This window comes from Cebus imitator, unplaced genomic scaffold, assembly GCF_001604975.1.
Source record: "Cebus imitator isolate Cc_AM_T3 unplaced genomic scaffold, Cebus_imitator-1.0 Scaffold18, whole genome shotgun sequence".
In the NCBI taxonomy this organism is placed as follows: Eukaryota; Metazoa; Chordata; class Mammalia; order Primates; family Cebidae; genus Cebus; species Cebus imitator.
Window position 1 is genome coordinate 12,970,626 of NW_016107333.1, and position 23,281 is coordinate 12,993,906.

Genomic DNA, 23,281 nt, shown 5'->3' on the forward strand with positions numbered 1-23,281 from the left:
TAGAAAGTTTGTTTTGTGTTCATATTACACATTTATTTATTTATTTATATATTTGAGACAGAGTCTCACTCTGTCACCAGGCTGGAGGGCAGTGGTGCAATCTCGGCTCACTACAACCTCCGTCTCCTGGGTTCAAGCAATTCTCCTGCCTCAGCCTCCCAGGTAACTGGGATTACAGGCACATGCCACCACACCTGGCTAATTTTTGTATTTTTAGTAGAAACAGGGTTTCATCATGTTGGCCAGGCTGGTCTCTAACTCCTGACCTCAGATGATCCATTCCATTCGGCCTCCCAAAGTGCTGAGATTATAGGTGTGAGACACTGTGCCCAGCAGATTGTATTCTTAACCTCTGTGTTCTAATGCTTTTGTTAGCCATACTCTGTCCTATTTGCCATTTGCATATGTGAGATATAGCTTATCTAAGGTAACTTGCTTGAAGACTTTTAAGTTTGTTCACAGCGCTGAGCATATGGTAGAGAATACATATTTGTGCTTGAATGCTTTAAGTCATATGATGAGATTATAAAATTATAATTCACACAATGTAATCATTGTTTAATTCTTCTTGGCTTTGAGTAATAACATTGTCTTATAAACTATAACTAACATTGGCTATTTTGAAGCAGTCTACTATAAGACTATAAAAATTTGGGCAATGAAATTACTTCACAATCTATTTATATTTTTAAATTCATCTTTTCTTGCTGGTACTCACTAAAAAAAAATCTGTGTATTTTATTTAGAGTTTTTCTTTTTTGGGGTTCCTCTGTTGAATTGTTTGTTGATTTGTTTGTGTTAAATGGCATTGTATTGTAACAGATAATTCAGTTCTTATAGAAGAAGCTTTAAAGAATTTGGACATCATAGTCACAATACTGAAGTCATATTGAATTTGGCCTCTGAAACTTTTGAAATAGTAATGATCTTAAAATTTGCTTTGTTTTATGTCTTTTTCAGAATTCTCCACTTTACCAATACTTACAAGATCTGGGACACACAGACTTTGAAATATGTTCTTCCTTGTCACCAAAAACAGAACAATGCACAACAGAGGGACAACAAAAGCCTCCTACAAGAGTCCTACCAAAAGTAAGAAAGCATGCTCATTCTTTATGGCTGAATCTTTTCCACTTTCCATTATTGGCTATTCAGATACTTCTTAAGCACTTCCGTGTCCTTCCTTACACTGCCTAAGTAAGACTTTATTTCATCAATAGTACAACACTTTCTGTTTAGATAAACATGAATCTTTACTGCTTTGGAATATTTTGTAGGTGATTTATATCCAATGAGGAAATTAATTTGGTGAAGAATTAAAATATATTGTTTGTTTAAACATTGATGCTATCCAAGTGAAACTGGAAAAATACAGTAAAACTTTAATGAGAACACAACTAATAGGAATCCTCTACCAACTGGATTTTTTCTCTTTAAATCTTTTTTTAAAAAAAACAGCGTGAATTACAAGAAAGCAAATTGATATTTCTTAAACATAGTTTCAGGGGTATATAATGGAGTGAATATAACTTCTGGTGTCTTTTTTATCTATAGAATTACATGCTTTTATACAGTAAATATCTCATAGTCGATGTCCAGCATTGTCAGGCCAAGATACTAGAAAAATCTCCATTAATTATGTTCTATAAAATGCATTTTCTAGATATATTTATGTTCTGCAAGCCATGTTTACTAAAATAAGAAATTTATAGGCCAGGCACAGTAGCTCACGCCTGTAATCCCAATACTTTGAGACGCCGAGGCGGGTAGATCGCCTGAGGTCAAGAGTTAGAGACCAGCCTGGCCAACATGGTGAAAGCTCGTCTCTACTAAAAGTACAAAAATTAACTGGGCGTGGTGCCAGGTGCCTGTAGTCCCAGCTACTCGGGAGGCTGAGGCAGGAAAATCGCTTGAACCTGGGAGGTGGAGGTGGCAGTGAGCTGAGATCGCGCCATTACATTCCAGCCTGGGCAACAAGAGCGAAACTCTGTCTCAAAAAAAGCAAAAAAGGAAAGAAATTTACTCTATTTTTAGATGAGACAGCTGAAGCATAGGAGGATTATAAATTACTGTAGGTTACATAGCTTATAAACGGTAGAGTTGGGATTAGAACCTGTAGTTTATGTCCAGAGTTTATGTTCTTAACCTCTGTGTGCATTTCTAGTACATTTTAATTTTAACTAAAAAAATTATAATTTAATATAAAAAATATAACCAGATTTCCTCATTCCTTGAGCATTCTAGTTTAATCAGTGTTTTATCACTATTGAGAGGAGCATTTAAAGCTTTCAATTAGTCATTTACTCCACTGTGATAGGTAGGGAAGCATGGATTGGCAGAAGGAGCCTTTCCCCAATCTTCTTACAAAAACACCTAATATGTGAGGTAACCAAGCTGGCCTATTTGCAGCAGCCAAGTAAATACTAGAGATTTTTTTGACTAACACCCAGGAGGTAAGAGTTAGAGTTAGAACACACATGGATCAGAACCAGTTTTCCTAGTCCTCCATTTATACCATTTCTTCCCTGTACCCCTTTTAAGTATGAATGTTTCTGGGAAGGGGTTTGAAAGCAAAACCTAGTAGATACATACAATAGGCTATTTAATAAGCTTGGATTTGAGGTTACTTGGCACCACAAAACAAAGAATGGCTAGGGGATAGTCTTAGAACAGCAGATGGTCATTAACCTCTAAGATTTTGTTTTGTTTTGATACAAACTTGGGTTTTATAGGTATTATTGTCATTTATGGCAAGTATTTTTATATATAGGAATGCCACTAGTTTATAAATAAATCAAGTGAGAGTTTAAAATTGAATCCCCTCAGAAATTGAAGAACGATGAAAATATAGTCACACCATTAAACAACAATAACAACAACAAAACATTGTCACAGGATATGTTTAAAAATTACCAGTCCAGGCACAATGGCTCATGTCTATAATCCCAGCACTTTGGGAGGCCAAGGCAGGAGGACCACTTGAGCCCACGTGTTGGAGACCAGCTGGGGGCAACATAGCAAGACCCCATCTCAAAAAAATTATCGTATGTCTAGAAAGTTTGTTTTGTGTTCATATTACACATTTATTTATTTATTTATATATTTGAGACAGAGTCTCACTCTGTCACCAGGCTGGAGGGCAGTGGCACAATCTTGGCTCACTGCAATCTCTGCTTCTTGGGTTCAAGAGATTCTCCTACCTCAACCTCCCGAGTATCTGGGACTACAGGTGTGTACCACCATGCCCAGCTAATGTTTGTGTTTTTTACTAGAGACGGGGTTTCACCATGTTGGCCAGGATGGCCTCGATCTCTTGACCTTGTGATCCACCTGCCTTGGCCTCCCAAAGTTCTGGAATTACAGATGTGAGCCACCACACCTGGCCTATTTATTTATTTATTAGAGACAGAGTCTTCCTCTGTCACCCAGGCTGGAGTGCAGTCGTGTGATCACAATTCATTGCAGCCTTCACTTCTTGTGCTCAAGTGATCCTCCCGCCTCCACCTCCCAAGTACCTGGGACACAGACATGTGCCACCATGCCCAGCTAATTTTCTTTTTTGTAGAGATTTAAAAATTGCCACTCACTGTGTTGCCCAGGTTGGTCTTAAACTCCTGGCTTCAAGCAATCCTCCTCCCTTGGCGCTTCAAAGTGCTGGGATTATAGGTGTGAGCCAAGGCACCCAACCATATTGCACATTTCTAAGACAATCTTTTAAACTGTAGGATCTATGTTTTTCTAAAATGAATTTTTTTCCTTTTTTTTTTTTTTTTTTTCTTTCTGAGACAGAGTCTCACTCTGTTGCCCAGGCTGGAGTGCAGTAGCACAATCTCAGCTCACTGCAGTCTCCACCTCCTAGGTTCAAACGATTATCCTGCCTCAGCCTCCCAAGTCGCTGGGATTACAGGCACAGGCCACCAAGCCCAGATCATTTTTCTATTTTTAGTAGAGACGAGGTTTTACCATGTTGGCCAGGATGGTCTTGAACTCCTGACCTCAAGTGATCCATCTGCTTCAGCTTCCCAAAGCACTGGGATTACAGGTGTGAGCCACTGTGCCTGGCCAATTTTTTTCTAAATCTGAAGACAGCTAAATTTTAGAAAGCTGTTGTATTGTTTAGCTCATTGTCAGGGAATATATGTTTAGAATTGCTCCCAAAACTCTGTTCAAGGAGTGAAGTATCAATTATTTCCTTTGAAAAGGCATTTTTCTATGAGTTCTTAATGAAACTATCCTTAGCATTAATTGCCCTCTTTTTTTTAACTTTATTTTTCCATATGATTGTTAGTAGTTGTTAAGTAGTCTGCCTTGGTATTCTTAACATAAATACACATTCTGTCTCTTTTTCTGGTGTCTTTTCCTGTGATTATTCTTAAATTCATTCTATAGAGTTTTAGCAGCTGGCTTCTTATTGGCTTGGTGTCTTCCCTGGGAATCTCATATACTTTCTTGCCACTGATGTCCATTCTCCAGGCTTTGCTGAGTTCCAGATGCTTGTTAGACGTTTTCATCTGCATGTGCCTCACAAAGCTCAGATTCAACTTGTCTAAAATAGGACTTTCCTCAGACACCCTCAAAACAAACAAAAAATGTTCTTTTTAATAGTCCCAAATCACCACCCTCTCAGTTGCCATACCATTTCCAATAGCATGGCATAGCTTTGGTCATCAAGTGATACATCAAGTCAGCTTCTATGTCTCTTAAATCTAACTCTGATTCATGATCCTTTTTGTACTCATTACCTAATTTAAAGGCCTTTGTTGTTATTTAGCTGGGTTATTAAACATCGTCTTTTTTTTTTTTTTTTTTTTCAGACAGAGCCTCGCACTGTCACCTGGGCTGAATGGCACAATGTTGGCTCATTGCAACCTCTGCCTCCCCAGTTCAAGTGATTCTCCTGCACAGCCTCCCTAGTAGCTGGGATTACAGGTGCCTGCCACCATGCCTGGCTAATTTTTTGTATTTTTAGTAGAGACAGGGTTTCACTAAGTTGGCAAGGCTGGGCTCAAACTTCTGACCCCGTGATCCATCTGCTTCAGCCTCTCAAAGTGCGGGATTACAGGCGTGAGCCATGGTGCCCAGCCTTAAATATCCTCTTAATCATGCTTCTTGTCTACAGTCATTCCCTGCCAGTATAGCCTCCACACTATTGCCAGTTATTTTTCTGTATTGTTTCACTTTCTTGCATAAAAATCTTTGGTAGCTCCTCACAATGTACAGAATGATGTCCATATTATTATGGTATATAAGACTAAGATCCTTTAAAACCTATCTCTGTGTACCATTTTAACTTCCTTACTAATTCCATCTTCTCTTGGGTCCTAACTGTCCTGGACTATGCCGCCATCCCCATGCCATGTGCTTTCATGACTCTTTCCTTCATCCTCTTCCCTTGACTGAAATGTTCTTCCCTTCTTTTCTTTTTATTGAGATGCAATTTTGCTCTTATTGCCCAGGCTGAAGTGCAATGGCGTGATCTCAGCTCACCGCAACCTCTACCTCCTGAATTCAAGCGATTCTCCTGCCTTAGCCTCCCGAGTAGCTGGGATTATAGGCATGAGCCACCACCCCTGGCTAATTTTTAATTTTTAACAGAGACGGGGTTTCCCCATGTTGGTCAGGCTGGTCTCGAACTCCCAACCTCAGGTGATTCACCTGCCTTGGCCTCCCAAAGTGCTGGGATTACAGGCGTGATCCACTGCACTTGGCCCATTCTTCTCTTCTTTGTTGAATTTCCACTTATCTGTTAGGGCTCAGCTCCAGTGTTATCTCCTCTCTGACCTCCTCTTACACTTTTTCAGACTTTACATTGATTTGTAATTCTTTATGTTGTTTCTTCTTCTATACTAAGTTCTTGAAAACAGCAGTTACATGTATTTATCTTTTTTCCCATGACCCTTTGCAGTACCTGGGATATATTAATCTCTCAATGAATATAAACTCCACTTACTGGCATGCTCAAGGAATGGGCTATTAAGGTAAATTGAATTTTTGGTTGATTCAATAGTAAAGCTTTTATTTCAATATGTTACAGTTTTTCTAAAATGATTAAAGTATCTTTTTGACTTAGAGTTGTGGAATGAAATGGTCTTAATATTTCAGAACTTGTAACCACCCTATGGTTTTTCATTCTGAAGTAGATACTATTGTCATGTTGACATAGATAGTACATAGTCTCCAGATTAAATGGGCTGCATCAGGAAGACTTCTGCCTGCTCTTTAGAAATTGGATTTTCAGGCCTCATTCCAAATCTATTGAATCAGAATGTTTAGTTTGGGGGCCCAAGAATATGTTTCTAACTAAAATCTCCAGGTGATTCTGATGTGCAACAAAATTTGGGAACTAATAAGGAGGCTGAGACATATTGACAAAATATATAACCTGGACAATTTTTTTCTCCCTTTTCTGATAAAAATTCTGATTGATTGGAGGTAAGTAACTTGAAGTTTTTCTGCTGTTTGTGTATGCTTTAATAATCCTATACAATGTCATTCATCTCCTTCAGCAAGGCATCCTGTTAAAAGTGGCTGAAACCATCAAAAGTTGGATTTTTTTTTCTCAGTACAATAAGAAAGATGACTTACTTCACAAGTTGGTAAGTGGTCACTTCTTTTTGTCACTTTTCAGGGTTCTTGGTTATTAGTGAAAGAATTGGTCAATCAGAATTTGCTTTACTATCAGTTTGGGAAATAATTGATTTGTATTAGAGATTCTGCTCAGGGTCTTTTAATTTGGGCTTACTGGCATTGTTGATAGTTTTATATGAGGTTGTTAGCCACTCAGAATAGAATATTCTGACAGTTATTGAAACTTTGTTAGATTGCTAATTTACTACTGCCCTCTTCCTCCATTGACAGGTATTCCTCTCCATAGGTAAAGGAATATGTCATTAGTGGGATCAATTCAATCTGTTAAATCACAGAATTTCCCAAAGACTCGAAACAGTTAACCTTAAGGGTCTTTGTGATTTTTGTGAGGTTTTGTTTTTTCTACTTTCTGCTGTTAACAGAACTCCAGAGGGGGAATACTTCAACCTTCTGACATCCTAACAATACAAAATTCAGGGAGTATAATTTAAAAATTCAAGTTATGTGGTTCTCATGGCTCCCAGAAGGAGTAATGTAGTTGCGAATAAGTAGGTTTCAGGATCTCTGCTGGCCTGAGACCTTAGGAATTATCATTCTTGTAAATTAACATTTGTAAAGAGATTGTTTACAAAGTGCTTTCACATTTTGATTTGGTAATCTAAACAACACTGTAAGATTTAGTGGACTTCACAAGTGAGAAAACCAGGGTTCAGATAATTCAGTTTGCTTTAATAACTTACTGAGTGAATTGTTTAAAAATGTTCAGCTAGAAAGTGATAGAGCTAGATAGTGATCGACCCAGAATTTGAACCCAGTGCTCTTGGTTCCAAAGCCCCTGCTCTTTCTGCTATAGCATACGACCTCTCTAGATCAAGAATTATTATTTTTTGACTGACTAAAATTACTTTTTTAGCAATCCAAATTGTCAAGTTCTTTGTTCAGGGTTTCATCTTCGTTGAAGGTGTATTGAGAAGGTCAATGAAGTGTCTTATCATCTACATAGAATGTCATTTTTATCCAGGTGGAGCCCTCTCATTCTTCAGTGATACTAGGACTGTGGTAAGGTATATGGATCTGTATACATTTTTCTGTGATTAAGTCATAGTGTGCCTAGGCCTGGTCTTTCATTCTTGGTTCTGTGTCACTGACCGCATGTTTCATGTGATGTTTCACTATAAAGTGCCAGCTTCTGTATGCATCCCTTTTGTGCCTGTATTATGGAGAACTATAAGAATACATGCATAAGGAATAGTTTACTAGTAATGGAACAAGAAATTGCCAAGTTGGCTTTTGGTGTGAGATTGCTTGACTTTTTCCCCTTGATTGTGACATATTTAAAATGTTGTTAGCTATACAGATATTGAAGCAGGCTCTCTTCTCTTTTATAAGAATATTTGCAATTGCTCTGTGATAGCCAAACATTTTGCTTATTGTTCATTTTTATAGTACTTTTCTTAAGAATTAAAAAAAACTCCTTTATAGCAATGATGATGGTAGTGGTAATAGCACTTTTTAAGTGCTTTTTAGCCTATAAAGTGCTTTCACACATGTTATCTCATTTGATCCTTATATCAATAGCACCATGATATTACAAAGTGTGTAAGATCTTTAAAGAATACAGACACATGAATAAGTTCCGTTCTTCATCCCTAAGGAAAAAGAAATCAAAATCTCTTAATTTTTTATCTGTGCCTTCTCATACCCTTTCATTTCATCCAGGCAGAAAGGAATTCCTAAGCACTTTCTCATGCCACATCCCTATTTAGATCCTAGAAAGATCTTATCAATCAAATCAAGTCCAAATTCGTCACCTCATCGCTAGAGTCTGCATAATTTGGTCCTATCCTATATTTCCAGCTTTGTCCACCAGTATTTGTATCAGTGAACCCAGTCTTCATTTTCCTTTATTCCATACTTATTCTGTATGTCTATGTTTGTGCTCTTATACTGTGATGGAATTCTTTCTGTTTTTATTCTTGATCCATTGGAATCTTTTCAATAAGCACTCCTAGCTTTTTCTCAAAGCTTTCCCAAAACTTCAGCCTATTGTACCTCTTATTTTCTGCATCAATCTAGCAATAATTATGTTTTGTTCTGTAAGTTTTTGTATTGTATTATATCCAACATGTGCTTTTCTTTATTAATTATTGCATAGATAGTAACAACAGCAACAGCTAACACAGTGCTTACTATGTGCCCAACACTCCTCTTGGTATTTTACAGATAATGACTGAATTAATCCTCATTACAACCCTATAATGTAGGTACTGTTACTATCCCCATTTTGCAGAAGAGGAAACTGGCACAGAGAGCTTATTAATGTGCTTAAGTTGTGGAGCAAGGATACAAAGCTAGACACTCAAGGATACAAAGCTTGGCAGTCAGACTTGTTGAAAATGTGCCAAAGTTTACATAGTATACCTCCTAGGAGCATAGAACCTCCAGCTATGCAGGTGATACCTGCTAGCTGATCACAATTAGTACCTTTTCAATTTCTTCATTTGTTTGAGACCTGGATCTGGACCTCCCAGTCCAAATAGAACTGTCATGACATGTTTCTTAATTTGAGGTGATAAATAAGTAAATAATAAAGTGGGTTGTGTTGCCCTGTCTTTATGAAAGTTCGATTGTTACATTGTAACACAGTTTTCTGCAGTTCATATTTTTAAAATCAAAGAGTAATATTTTTTCCCTGAGAAACTTAATTCATTAACCTGATTCAATTTAAACAGCTATAATAATCAGAATATAGTTCAAGTTCTTCCTCTGTGTGAAGCAATCTAATCACTAAGTAACACTGTTTTAGTTATTTGGAGTGTTTTGGTACCTTTCCAGTTTATTTGAATGCATAGATGATTGTAGGTTGTTCGTTGGTCACATTCTTTCCTTTTTCTTTTTTTTTTGTTTTTTTTGTTTTTTTGTGACAGAGTCTCGCTCTATTGCCCAGACTGGAGTCTTGGCTCACTGCAACCTCCACCTCCCGGGCTCAAGCAATTCTTGTGCCTCAGCCTCACAAGTAGCTGGGACTACAGGTACATGTCACCACACCCGGCTAATTTTTGTATTTTTAGTAGAGGTAGGGTTTCACTATGTTGGCCATGCTGGTCTCGAAGTCCTGGCCTCAAGTGATCTGTCTGCCTTAGCTTCCCAAAGTGCTGGGATTGGATTTGAGCACTTGTTCCCTGGCAACCCCTAAGCACTTAGGGGTGAACCACAGCACCTGGCTGGTTTGTCTCATTCTTGAATCAGATATTCCTAATGATTTTAATAGTTCCTCTAAGGTTGGTTTTGGGGAGGTGTTACCCCAGTTTTACACGAGTCTGATGCCAGGGAATGGTGTTGAAGAAAGTGAGTAACTGATTAAGCAGAATCTATCTGTGAAGAGAGAGTGCTCCTGTTGAATATTAATGGCTTTTCCACTCTCTGTAAGCCTTAGCCTTCATCTAGTTAGGCTTCATTAAACTTACCTTATATAGGTACATAGAAGTCTCATAAAAGGTATGGTTTAAAGCTTTTGTAGCAAAAGTTTGAGTTTTAATACTTGCATTGAATATGGGCTGTGTGGAATTGGGGAACCAAGTAGTAAGATCGATTTCAGAGATTACTTGAAAAGCTACAGTGCCTGATCTCCCTGCGCTCTTTTTTCTCCCCTCTGAACAATAGTATAAAGTGAGTTGTGTTGCCCTGTCTTTATGAAAGTGGGGTGGCATGTCAAATAGTTAAGTGGTTTCTAATGTTAGAATCAGAATTGTAGGAAGAGAGAAGAGACAATTGTTCAAATATGTGACATAAAAGTGCTGCAGAGGTACATGCAGAGTGTGTCAGTAGATGTTTTTAAAAAAGCCACATCAGGCTAAAAGAAGGATCAACATTCCATTGAGAAGATGGTCTCTTTTTGGACTGAAGATAAATAAAATCTATCTAAATGCACCTAATATTAAACATCTTCTTCTCTAAAAGTGGCATATAACCCTGATCAAGAGGTCATGGGCTCAGTTTGATTTATGGTTCACCACATTCTTACTGAAGTCCTCATTATGATCAGCTAGGGCTGGAATGTGTGGTGTGGGAATGATTAAATTAACTAAGAAGAGCAAACCTGTTGCCTTCACACCGTAGACCTAATGGGACTTACTTTAATTGCAAATGGGCTTGTCCATTGTTCTCTTTATTTTGATCATATAATAGGATCACTGTAGTACTAATTTTTTTGTTTGTTTTTGAGATGAAGCCTTGCTCTGTCACGCAGGCTGTAGTGCAGTGGCACAATCTCGGCTCACTGCAACTTCCACCTCCTGGGTTCAAGAGATTCTCCTGCCTGAGCTTCCCATGTAGCTGGGATTGTAGGCATATGCCACCACCACCACCACCATGCCTGGCTAATTTTTGTATTTGAGTGGAGATGGGGTTTCACCATATTGGCCAGGCTGGTCTCGAACTCCTGACCTCAGGCGATCCACCCACCTTGGCCTTTCAAAGTGCTGGGACTACAGGCATGAGCCACTGCACCCAGCCTCTATTTGTTTAAATTTAATACGAAATACAACTTTAAATTTTCTTTTGAGGCAGACTATATGTAGGGAAACACAGCTACCAAATGCTTAGGATTTGAAATCAAAATTCTTAATCTCTTTGGGCTTTGGTGTTCTCCCATATATAATGGAGAGGAGGATGAGGTACATCACAGGGTTACTTTGAGAATTCACCTGTCTGCGCTAACAGTGTACCTCATCTATCACCTCTCTACCGTGTATACTCTGCACACAATCTATTAATAATATCGTCTAACATCAGACAACTCACACTTCCTCAAATTAGAAAGGCCTTTATCCTGTATCATCCCACTTCTCCAACTCCCTCGTCTGGTCAATTCTTGTTCATCCTTTAAAACTTAGCTCAGGCTTCACCTCTCTTACTTTCTCTGACTTTATTACAGGCTTGGTCCCTTTATGCCATTTTCATAGTACTCTGGGTGTATTTCATCACACTCCTTTGCATGTTATATTGCAACTGTTTACTTTTTGGGACTTTAGGGACAGAGACTTATATATCTTGTTCATTTAGTGTCTTCAGTGTCAAGCATGGTACCTGGCTTATAGAATATATTCCTTAATAGATGAACAGAAGGAAGAGAGGGAGGAATAAATGAGCTGGTATATGTGAAGGCATTTTGTAAACTATAAAGTGCTATGCAAATGTTAGTGTGATTTTACATTACATTCCTTAATAATATATTTTTAAATATCTCCATATCTATTTTTAGGAGGCCTTGATCCTGCTGATAAAATTCTTAAATATTGGCTATATTGTTAAACTTTCAGAGACAGCATTTTTTATGTTATAGGATTATATTTTTCATGTTGTGCCCTAGCAATTTAATTAATTAGGCTTAACTAGACAGGTTTGTTATTCTGTAATTACTTTACATCTTGTTATTAAAAATTTATATTTTACATCTGATGACTCAATAATGTCTACCTTGATCTTTATTGTTTCACATGTCCAATGAAAATAAAGTCCATCTATCATACTGAAGGTAGATTCGACTGTTGTTTCTTCTTGAAATATCTTCTGAAAATAAACACCACTAAATTTTATTAGCACATTAGGAGCTTAGCATTTAATGCAATATTATATATGTATTAATACCTCTTTTCTGGTATTTTAATGGCAAGGATATTGGATTCCGACTCGACTCATTGCATACCATCCTGCAACAGGAAGTCCTGTTACAAGAGGATGTGGAGCTGATTGAACTACTTGATCCCAGTATCCTGTCTGCAGGACAATCTCAACAACAGGAAAATGGACACCTTCCAACACTTTGCTCCCTGGCAACCCCTAATATTTGGTACTGTCCAAAAAACACCTATTCTTTGACTGCTTACATATAGAGTATTAGCAGAGGAAACCCATTGTCATGCTCTCCATTATAAAGGCATAAACATTCCATACATTTAGCAGTAGAATTAAAGTAATGATATGGGGAAAAAAAAGTGCCTTTTTAAAGTAAATGCTATTTAAAGTGAAGCTAGGAAAAAGTCCAATTTGGTTATTATATACTTCCAACTCATTGAAGTTAGTTCTGTGCTCAGCAACCTAGCAAATGGGCATAACAAGTGCTGAAAAGTTACTCTGCCAGATGCAGTGGCTCATGCCTATAATCCCAACACTTTGGGAGGCCGAGGCAGTAGGATTGCTTAAGTCCAATAGTTTGAGACTGGTCTGGGCAACATAGCAAAACTCCATCTCTACAAAACATTAAAAAATGAGTTCAGATATGGTAGCATATGCCTGTAGTCCAACTACCTGGGAGACTGATGTGGGAGGATCACTGGAGCCCAGAAGCTGGAAGGTGCAGTGAGCCATGATCATACCACTGCACTCCAACCTGAGCAACAGAGCAAGAACCTATCTCTAAACAAAAAAAGAATTTCTTTTACCCATATACCTATGCATAAGTGTGCATGCAAACCTATTGTTCTTTATGTTTCTTTATAATTAATAGGTTTTATCATAACCATATTATAGACACCAAGAATAGAATGGGACATGGAAGTAGACAGTTGATTCTGACTGTGTTCGCTGAGAAAAGATCATAGGGAACATGATTTGATGATTCAGACCATCCTAGAACTTTTCAACCTCTTGAACTATTTGGGTCTAGAGCAGAAGTCCCAATAATCTATTTTTAAAAAAAAGAATGTGTAACAAAAAGGGATTATATATAAAGAATTATTAATGTCTTCTTTCTGTTAAAGTACTTTATTAAATTTGACATAGAAGGGAGGAATGAGTCAAGAAATGCACTAGATCACTGCTCAAACTATTCAAGTTATATAGGCAGTAACATTGGCCTTAAGGTTCTGGATTTATGCCTTTCCTGTCACGCTGACAAATGCTTCATTCTGCAGTCACTTAGATATGATCATGCAGAAGTAAAGCATCTTATTCTTCAAAAATATGAGAATTTAAGAAGCTGATAGAAGGAACCATAGGTTTTTATTTTATTTGGTTTTTATGAATTTACTACTTTACTATTTCTTTTAACCACAAATATAACCAAGCAACTATGAGACCTATAAATGACTTTAGAGCTTACTATTAATATATAAAAATATATGATGAGATTTTGCTTTATGGCGTTACCCGTATCATTTAAAAAGTAAAGGATTCTAAATGAAATTAGGGCAAATGTTTATTTATTTACTTATTTTTTGAGACAGGGTCTCACTCTGTGGCTTAGGCTGGAATACAGAGGTATAATCTCGGCTCACTGCAGCCTTGGCCTCCTAGACTCAAGTGATCCTCCCACCCTAGCCTCCCAAATACCTGAGACTATAGGAGCACGCCACCACACCTGGCTAATTTTTGTGTTTTTTGTAGAGACAGCGTTTTGTCATGTTGCCTAGGCTGGTCTTGAACTCCTGTCCTCAAGTGACCTGCCTGCCTCAGCCTCCCAAAGTGCTGGGGTTACAGGCATAAGCCCCTGTACCTGGCTAGGGAAAATATTTAATAAGAAACATTCTTGCATGTGATTTTCTTTGCAGTATTACTATAACTCTTTCCAAAGATATTTTTCAGCTATTTTCAGATACATCCCCCTTATCTTCCCTTCTTTCTTTTCTTTTTTTTTTTCTGAGACAAGGTCTTGCTTTGTCACGCAGCTAGAGTGCAGTGGCGTGATCTCAACTCACTGCAGCCTGCTCAAGTGATCCTCCCACCTCAGCCTCCTGAGTAGTTGGAACTACGGATGCATGCCACCACACCTGGCTAATTTTTGAATTTTTTTCAGAGACGGGGTCCCAGCGTGTTGCCCAGGCTAGTCTCGAACTCCTGGGCTCAAGTGATCCTCCCAAATCTGCCTCTCAAAGTGCTGAGATTGCAGGTGTGAGCCACTGTGCCTGGCCCCGCCTTTCTTTTATAGACACATTTTCACCAAAGCATTTATTGCTTTAAAGATGTATTTTAGTCTGTTAGATTTGTAATTGACATGAATTTTAAAATGTGTATATATTTTTATTTCAATTAAAGCAGTATAAAAGTACAAAGTTTTTCCATATCATGGTCTGTGGTAAGTATGTATATTCCAAATTAATAATGATGATTATTTAAAATTTGAGGACTTTATTCAAACAATTACTCATCAAGTATATATAATTTCTAATTGGAAAAAGGTGTACATATTATTGATATAGTATGTGTTTCTATACAAATAAAGTTTGATTTTAGGAAAAAGGGATTTATGATATCTCTGAAACAGTATTTTTACTTTTAGATCTATAAAATTGGATTTTAAAATCTCTAATTTGCTTTTTAGGTTAAGGATTCCATATCTTTTATATTTTTTAAAAAAGTGGTTTCAGAAGACACCATTTTTGTATTTATTATCATTTTTATTTTATAAAGAGAAATGTAACAATTGCTTTGGGGTCACAGAAGAGGGGTTGGCTAGAATTAGAAGCAATTGTTTCAAGCTTTTGGTAAAATCTTCACTGAAGACTTGGTGTCAAGAGGACAATTTGAAGGATTGGGTTTTGGTATTAAATATAAGATGACACCAGGCAAAAAGGAAAGAGAAGGAAGAGATGTTTTGGTTTACAATACTTGGAGTTGAGGGCTGGGTTGCTGATCTGAGTCAAGTCGTGATCTGGGCCAGCCTCTGAAGGATCATGTAGGCTGAGCTAATGAAGTTTGGTTTTATCCTGCAGGCGATAGGTGGTATTTGTAGTCTGGAGACTGTATATTTAGGCCTTTCGTTGGTGCTGCCCAGCATTCAATTACCACCTATAGAGAAGTTCTCTGAGTTTCTTTTGTGAAATCAGCTTTACCTGATTGCAGAAGACACCTGTTTCTAATGTTCTTACTTAAACTTATCAGCTTAGATGTTAATACCTAAGCACTATTGTCTTTTGCGAGGTATTTTAAGAATCTTTCACATCACCTTCTTAAATGTTGTATTTTTTTAAGTTATGCTTTACAAAGAGACTAGCATTTTATCTCTTCAGTAAACCTAAATTTAAATTTTGCTTTTACTGATTAAAGTAACTCACCTTTCTTTCTCTAGTCTGATGGCTATCACTTTCTTCCTTTCTTGTTCCCAGGGATGTCTCAATGCTATTTGCCTTCATTAGCTTGCTTGTTATGCTTCCCACCTGGTGGATTGTGTCTTCCTGGCTGGTGTGGGGAGTGATTCTGTTTGTGTATTTGGTCATAAGAGCTTTGAGACTATGGAGGACAGCCAAACTACAAATGACCCTAAAAAAATACAGTGTTCGTTTGGAAGATATGGCCACAAACAGCCGAGCTTTTACTAACCTCGTGAGAAAAGCTTTACGTCTCATTCAAGAAACCGAAGTGATTTCCAGAGGATTTACACTGTGAGTTCATTTTTTATTTTATTTCTTAAATGATTATTTTCTACTCCATAAAGGAGAATATTTATTAACTATTTTCATTCCTGTGTTGCATTTATAGGAAAGAAGTGCTTTTATCTTTAGTATTTACCAAAGTCAATTAACTGCTAAGTGAAGGAATAAATATATTATGTGCTAGATTTAATATGTAGTATGATTCTGCTTATCTACTTTCAGAAACTAATGTACTTTGGAGGTCATGAGTATTTCTGCATGTTACCATGTGATTATATGAGATAATATATATATAGTGTCTAATACTGAACCTAACATGCAATAGTTACCCAGTAAATGCTTGCTCCCTTTACTCCCTTTCAAATGCCTTTTTTATGATAAACATATCTGCTATAAATTCATTTTGAAAACTCCTGACATGTACTAATAACTGTTTAGGTAAATATTAGCAGATATTACAGCACTGATACTCTGTGAATATCATGCAAACAGTGATGTTTCCCATTCTCACAGGAAATTAAATATTCACCAACCTAGCTGTAAGTATATTAAGCTGTAGGATGTACTAGCTACTTAATCTATTATTAAAGGGAAGGTTACATTTATTGAGCACCAACTATGTTCCATATACAATGCTAGTCGCTTTTGCATACAACTAAAGGCATAGAATTACAAATGGTAAATATTAATTTCCATTCCATCTGATTCTAAAGCTTGCTTGCAGTACACTGGACACCTGCCAAACACTAACAGATGGCACTTGTATGCTAGCATAGTTAATAACTTATATAACCTATATAATTTGTGCAATCTATAGGTGGGATAAAGTAAGTGTATGGTAAAGAACATTCACAGCTCTTAATTAGTTGTATCTAGAAAATCATGAAAAGAGGGAGTGAAGAACCTCTGGTAGTCATCACATCTTTCACTCTGTTCTGCTCTAGCATACTACACAAACTTGACTTAAACACTGTTTCTAGAAAATCATGGAACAGAGAAATGGAAGAATCCCAGTAGTTTTCTTGTTCTTTACTCTTTTGTGGTCTACACACAATTCCAAGACATAAGACAGATTTTATAATTTCTCTTTCTTCTCAAAGTATAAAAGTCTGCCAGGTGCAATGGCGCATACCTATAATCCCAGCACTTTGAGAGGTCGAGACATATGGATCACTTGAGCCCAGGAGTTCAAGAGTAGCCTAGGCAACCTAGTGAGGCCCCATCTCTACAAATAATAAAAGATTAGCCAGATGTGGTGGCATGTACCTGTAGTCCCAGCTACTCAGGAGGCTGAGGCATGAGGATTGCTTGAACCCAGGAGGTTAAGGGTGCAGTGAGCTGAGATTGCTCCCCTGCACCCCAGCTTAGGCAACAGAACTAGAGACAACAGATTCTGCTAGGCTGGCCAACAGACTTGGTCTCAAAAAAAATAAAGTATAAAAGTCTTTAGCATCTGTTGATTTTTGTCCTTCCATTAGTTTAAGTCTACTTCTTATTGACTTAAAGGATAGCATATTTTAAGTTGTTTGAATGTCAAATTTTAAAAGTTTAAAAAAATCGCACTTAAATAATAGTTCCTTTTTATTTTATAGAGAGGACTGACTGGTTAAACAAAGTGGCTTTGTGTTCAACTAATGGCTAGGCATGTATAGAGGATTCTGTGCTTTGTGTCATTTTCCAACTTTACCTATACCCATGGAATTTGCATGAAGAGGTAAAGTGGGCCAGTTAGACATGATTTACCTCCAGATTATGCCTTCTACCCATTCAATTGACGGATAGGGAGAAAACATTTTGGAAGAAATTGTGCTTCCTTTTGTCTCTATCTAACTGGATAATGGGTTGAAAAATGAGGAATAATAAATCTTGAATCATGATTTTTTAGACATTTTCAAAATTAGTTTTTAAAACTGATTTAGTAAAATGGAGCACAAGCAGTAGTGCCATATATTGGAATCATGAATGCTTTTTTTGTTTCTGCCTCAAATTGTTTTCTCTAGCAAATAATTGAAGGCTTTTTTCCTTAATTCCCTTGTCTTAGCATAAGCCTGTCAGTCATCATCCTATGCTTTTTATTGATTTTTTAAAAATTTTCTTTTTATAGATGTTTAATGCCTGAATACATTTTAGTGTGGTTTAACATTTTTAAAGTTTTAAGTGTCTTGTTTTATAGCTTTATGGTTATAATATAAGGAATTTACAAATGCCAGTATTTTGTTTTACTGTTGGGAAAGATTACTGCTTAGGTGAAAAAAATTATCTGATAACCAGGTATTTACTCATGCATACTGTAAGTTATGAAATGTAATACATTGTATGTCATTTTTATAAATTAGATACTCCCCATACTCTTATGGGAAGTGCCATCAAATGTGCTTCCTCTTGAACAGCTTTGAAAGTAGCTATGCTACTATGTAGTAACACTTACTTTGCCTTTCTACTTGCATTCCCCTGTTGGCCACTGGTCCTGTTATCTTTCCACGTGCCCTACTTCATTTTGAGTAGGTAAGTGCCAGTGGCAGCAGGTGGGTAAGTAATTTTGCCCTACTTTTATGAATGTACAGAATGTATTTCTATACAGTATTATTTCTGTACAAGTGACCAAAATATGATCAGTAACATATGTAATGAACATATGTAAATGTATATTTGAAAGTGTTGATAATTAAGGTCTTTATATTTCCTATGGATGTAGGTTTTGAAAACTGAATATAAAATAGCTCCTCTCTAATATATTTTAGCAAGCAGAGTGTCTATGTAAAAAGGATGTTAATTCTTAATAAATATTTCTACATTTCTGTTATATCTCAGCCAGAATCCATTGTTTCCCCACATCAGAGGAAGCCTTTGCTCTTTGAGATTTTAATTTTTTATCTGTCCTTTTTTTTTTTTAGTGGCTGCCTCTCTCTATATATATTCACAGAAATGACTGTTTTATGAGACCTGAGTTGACATAATCATTTTCTAGTGAAAATCATGAAAGAGAAATTTGTTTTCTACATTTAATAGAATTGTGGATTTAGGAAACAAAAACTTTAGGACACCTGTACAGTTGTATCACATTTTACTTTTCAAGTTTGCTTGACAGGGTCAGTGCTGCTTGCCCATTTAATAAAGCTGGACAGCATCCAAATCAGCATCTCATCGGTCTTCGGAAAGCTGTCTACCGAACTGTAAGAGCCAACTTCCAAGCAGCAAGGCTAGCTACCCTATATATGCTGAAAAAATATCCTTTTCTGTTTATATATGAAAATAAGCAATGTTTCTGGAGTCCTGGTATTGTAGATACTGTAGTTGTATCCTGTGAAAGTTTACTGTAAAATGAGATTGGCTATTTTGAAGCTAATTTCCATCATCACTTCTATGTTAAAACTGGAAATGCATTCCTGGGGGAATGACAATAACAGACAGGAAGCAATTCTGCTCTTGTGTGGCTGCTTTAAAAACAAGGAGAAAACTTGAAGTCTCTTCCTTTAGTCATCCAAAGAATGAAGTCAAAAGAGCCTGGCTTTGCTAGGTCTGACATTTTTTTAAAATTTCTTAACATGGCAGATTTGCATCATGGCATGTTAATAAACTGGCAACTAGAAATCCTTCCCTTTTCAAAAAAAAAAAAAAACAGGTTCTAGGAGCAGAATGGCTAAGTTCAAACACTGGCTATCAGTGGAGTTATCAGTAACCTTAAGCGAGTTTCTTAACCTCTCTCTGTACCTTGCTTTACTCATGTTTAAGGTGGCAGTAATAACATGATCTTCCTTATTGGATTTTTGTTAGGATCAAATAAGTTAGTGCATGTAAAGAGATCAGATAACATCTGGCATTATAGTAAGCACTCAGAGACTACATGACAATAAGTCTGTCACTTAAACTTATTAAAATAGGAAATTAGTTCTATTAGCCAGAAAATAAAGGCATTTAAGAGCTTTATGTTAGTAAAGACATGTAGATAAGTTAAATTCTGACTAAATAGAAGGCAAAAAGACAACTTTGCCACTTCAGGATGCTGGGTATTGCAGCACTGATAAATATAATACTTAAAGTTTACAGGATGCTTTATGTTCTATCATATCCTTATACATCCCTTTATAGCTAGATTTTCTTATCTCCATTTTATGAGAAAACCAAAATAGAGGTTAAATGACTTGTTTGGTATCATACAACTACTAACAGATGAAGTTGTGTCTTGACTATAGGACTTATGACTTAAAACCATTTCTCTCTCTCTCTCTCTCTTTCTATCTTTATATGTATATGGAAGTTTCATATACATATGAAGTATGTATATATGCATCTCCACACACATATATATAAAATGGAGACACACACACACATATATATATAATGGAGAGAAAGCATTTAAATTTTTAGCAAGAAGTTGCCCATTTTGTCCCCCCATTGCCTAAATGCTGGCCTGCTATAGGTCAGTCATTCTTCCAGGTGCTAGGAAAACTGAGTAAAAATATGTACTACCTACTTGTAAAGACTTTTGAATGTGATCAATAAAGAAATTAGTATTCATAATATGATATAAGCGCCGTGGGTGCCTTCCAATGTAGCAGGGGGCCGGCTTATGGGGTCAGAGAAGGCTTTCAGGGAGGTGACACCTAAGTTGAGCTTCAGAGAATGAATAGGAGTTGGCCATGAGGACGATAAGAGCCTTCATTCCGGGTAGAAGGAAGCAAAAACATATGGAAAGAAATAGAGATATGACAGTGTGGCATGTGAACTGTTGGTCATTCAGTCAATATTTATTGAGCACAGACTGCCAGGCATTATGCTAATCACTAGACATACAGTGATAAACATAATAGACATGATCCCTGCCTTATGGAGCTTGTAGTTCAATGTGGGTTAGGGAGTGAGAGGGCTAGCCTATTAAAGACTACATATTATATGAGTTCTTTGTGCCAGTCATTTTTCTGGAAACTGGGGACCTAGCAGTGAACAAGATAGACAAGATTATTTTTCTCATGGAGCTTACCTTGTAGTAGATAAAATAATCAATAAAACATGGCCTGAGTGTGGTGGCTTATGCCTGTAATGCTAGCACTTTCAGAAGCTGAGGCAGGAGGATTACTTGAGCCCAGGAGTTCGAGACCAGCCTGGACAACATAGTGAGACCCTGTCTCTAACCCCACCTCCAAAAATTATTTTAAATTAGTTGTGTAGTGGCACACACGCACATACCTGGACTCCCAGCTACTTGAATGGGTGAGACAGCAGTATTCCTTGAGCCCCAAAGGTCAAGGCTGCAGTAAGCTGTGTTTGTGCCACTGCACTCCAGCCTGGGCAACAGAGTGAGAGCCTGTCTCAAAAATAAATAAATAAGTAGATAAATAAAATATATGGACAGATGGGATTTTTCAGATAAAATAGTTAACTGTAAAGAAAAAAACCGGGGGAATAGGATGGAGAATGATTGGTGGAGTGCTGCTTTTTATTAGATGGTAAGGGAAGGCCTCACTGAGGAGCTGGCATTTAAACTGGGGTTTGCATAATGAGAAAGAGCTGGAGGAAGAGTATGCCAGTTAGATAGACCAGTGAGTATAAAGATCTTATGGCAGGGATGAATTCAGCATGATTGGAATATAGAAAGAAGGCCATCATGAGTTGAGCACAGCAAGTTGGAGGTTAGAGTATGAAATGAGACTCAGAGGTAGCCTGGGACCAGATCATATTCTCCATACAAGAAACCTTAATAAATTAAACTGAAAAAGAATCCACCAATCATTCTGAGAAGACCAGTAGGATATGTAAACCTGTCTGGGTGCAGTGGCTCACACCTGTAATCCCAGCACTTTGGGAGGCTGAGGCAGACAGATCACCTGAGGTCGTGAGTTTGACACCAGCCTGACCAACATGGAAAAACCCCATCTCTATTAAAAACACAAAAAAATTAGCCAGGTATGGTGGCATATGCCTGTAATCCCAGCTACTCAGGAGGCTGAGGCAGGAGAATCACTTGAACGCGGGAGGCAGTGGTTGCGGTGAACCAAGATCACGCCATTGCACTCCAGCCTGGGCAACAAGAGCAAAACTACATCTTAAAAAAAAAAAAAGATATGTAAACCCTTGAACCTTTGTTTGCCTGATCAAAGTAAAGAGCAGCAATATACAAGATTAGTAATGAGAAGACAGTGGTAACCATGGATGTGGAAGACATTAAAATAACTGTAAGGGATAGTGTGCAACTCCACAGCAGCAACTTTGAAAATGTAGGCAACGGCCGGGCTTGGTGACTCAAACCTGTAATCCAAGCACTTTGGGAGGCTGAGGCGGGCAGTTCACGAGGTCAAGAGATCGAGACCATCCTGGCCAACATGGTGAAACCCTGTCTCTACTAAAAATACAAAAATTAGCTGGGCGTGGTGGCACGCACCTGTAGTCCCAGCTACTCGGGAGGCTGAGGCAGGAGAATTGCTTGAACCCGGGAAGCGGAGGTTGCAGTGAGCCGAGATTATGCCACTGTACTCCAGCCTGGCGCTTGGCGACAGTGAGACCCTGTCTCAAAAAAAAAAAAAAAGAAAGAAAGAAAGAAAGAAAATGTAGGCAAAAGTGGTTCTTTTTGTTTCTTTTGAGACAGGGTCTTTCTTGCTCTGTTACCCACAGTGGAGTGTGGTGGCATGATCACAGCTCACTGTGGCCTCATGCAATCCTCCTGTCTTAGCCTCCCGAGTAGCTGGGACCAAGGCACATGCTACCACACCTGGCTAATTGTTTTTCATTTTGTAGAGACAGGATTTCACCATTTTGTCCAGATTGGTCTTGAACTCCTGGGCTCAAAGGATCCTCTTGCCTCGGCCCCCCGCAGTGCTGGGATTATTATAGGCATGAGCCACTGAGCCCAGCCTCATTTCTTATCAAAATAAAAATCTGCAAAATTGACATAGGAAGAATTTTAAAACTTGAAGAGATTGGACATAGGTTAAAGAATACTCAATTTTAAGAAGAAAACACCTGGTTTATATGTAGACAATGGAAAATATGAAACTATTTTTTAAAACAGTAGTATAGTTCTTAATGTTCTACTGTGGATCTCCAAATTATATTAAGTGAAAAAAAAACTGCAAAGTGCATGGATCAGTATTTATTGTATCCTTCAAGTTGTGCATAAAAGGAACTGTGTTTATACAGTGATAAATGTGTATGTTTGTTTACATGCATGTATATCTACCTACATATCTCCAGATACACATTTATATTTGAATTTGCTTTTATGTATGTATGTATAAAAAATCTTAGAAGGTACTGGTAACAGGAATTGCCTTTCCATTTGGATAGTGTAACTACATGGCTAAGGAATAGAGGCAGAAAGTAGTTTT

General features: G+C 37.5%; 1 protein-coding gene across 11 annotated transcripts in view; it reads left to right on the top strand.

Annotated features, from left to right (window-relative positions):
- Nucleotides 1-23,281, top strand: part of VEZT (vezatin, adherens junctions transmembrane protein) — an 81,105-nt gene that overhangs the window by 29,711 nt on the left and 28,113 nt on the right. For 3 of the 11 annotated variants that reach the window (XM_017515971.2, XM_037733828.1, XM_037733844.1), the window contains exons 2-6: nucleotides 961-1,092; nucleotides 6,507-6,596; nucleotides 12,264-12,439; nucleotides 15,693-15,968; nucleotides 19,036-19,185. In XM_017515971.2, the coding sequence (XP_017371460.1) occupies nucleotides 961-1,092; nucleotides 6,507-6,596; nucleotides 12,264-12,439; nucleotides 15,693-15,968; nucleotides 19,036-19,185 (824 nt within the window). Of the gene's footprint in view, nucleotides 1-960; nucleotides 1,093-5,905; nucleotides 5,979-6,506; nucleotides 6,597-7,609; nucleotides 7,653-12,263; nucleotides 12,440-15,692; nucleotides 15,969-19,035; nucleotides 19,186-23,281 lie in introns of those variants that run through there. The other 8 variants (XM_037733834.1, XM_037733837.1, XM_017515984.2 and 5 more) reach the window with 8 other exon arrangements.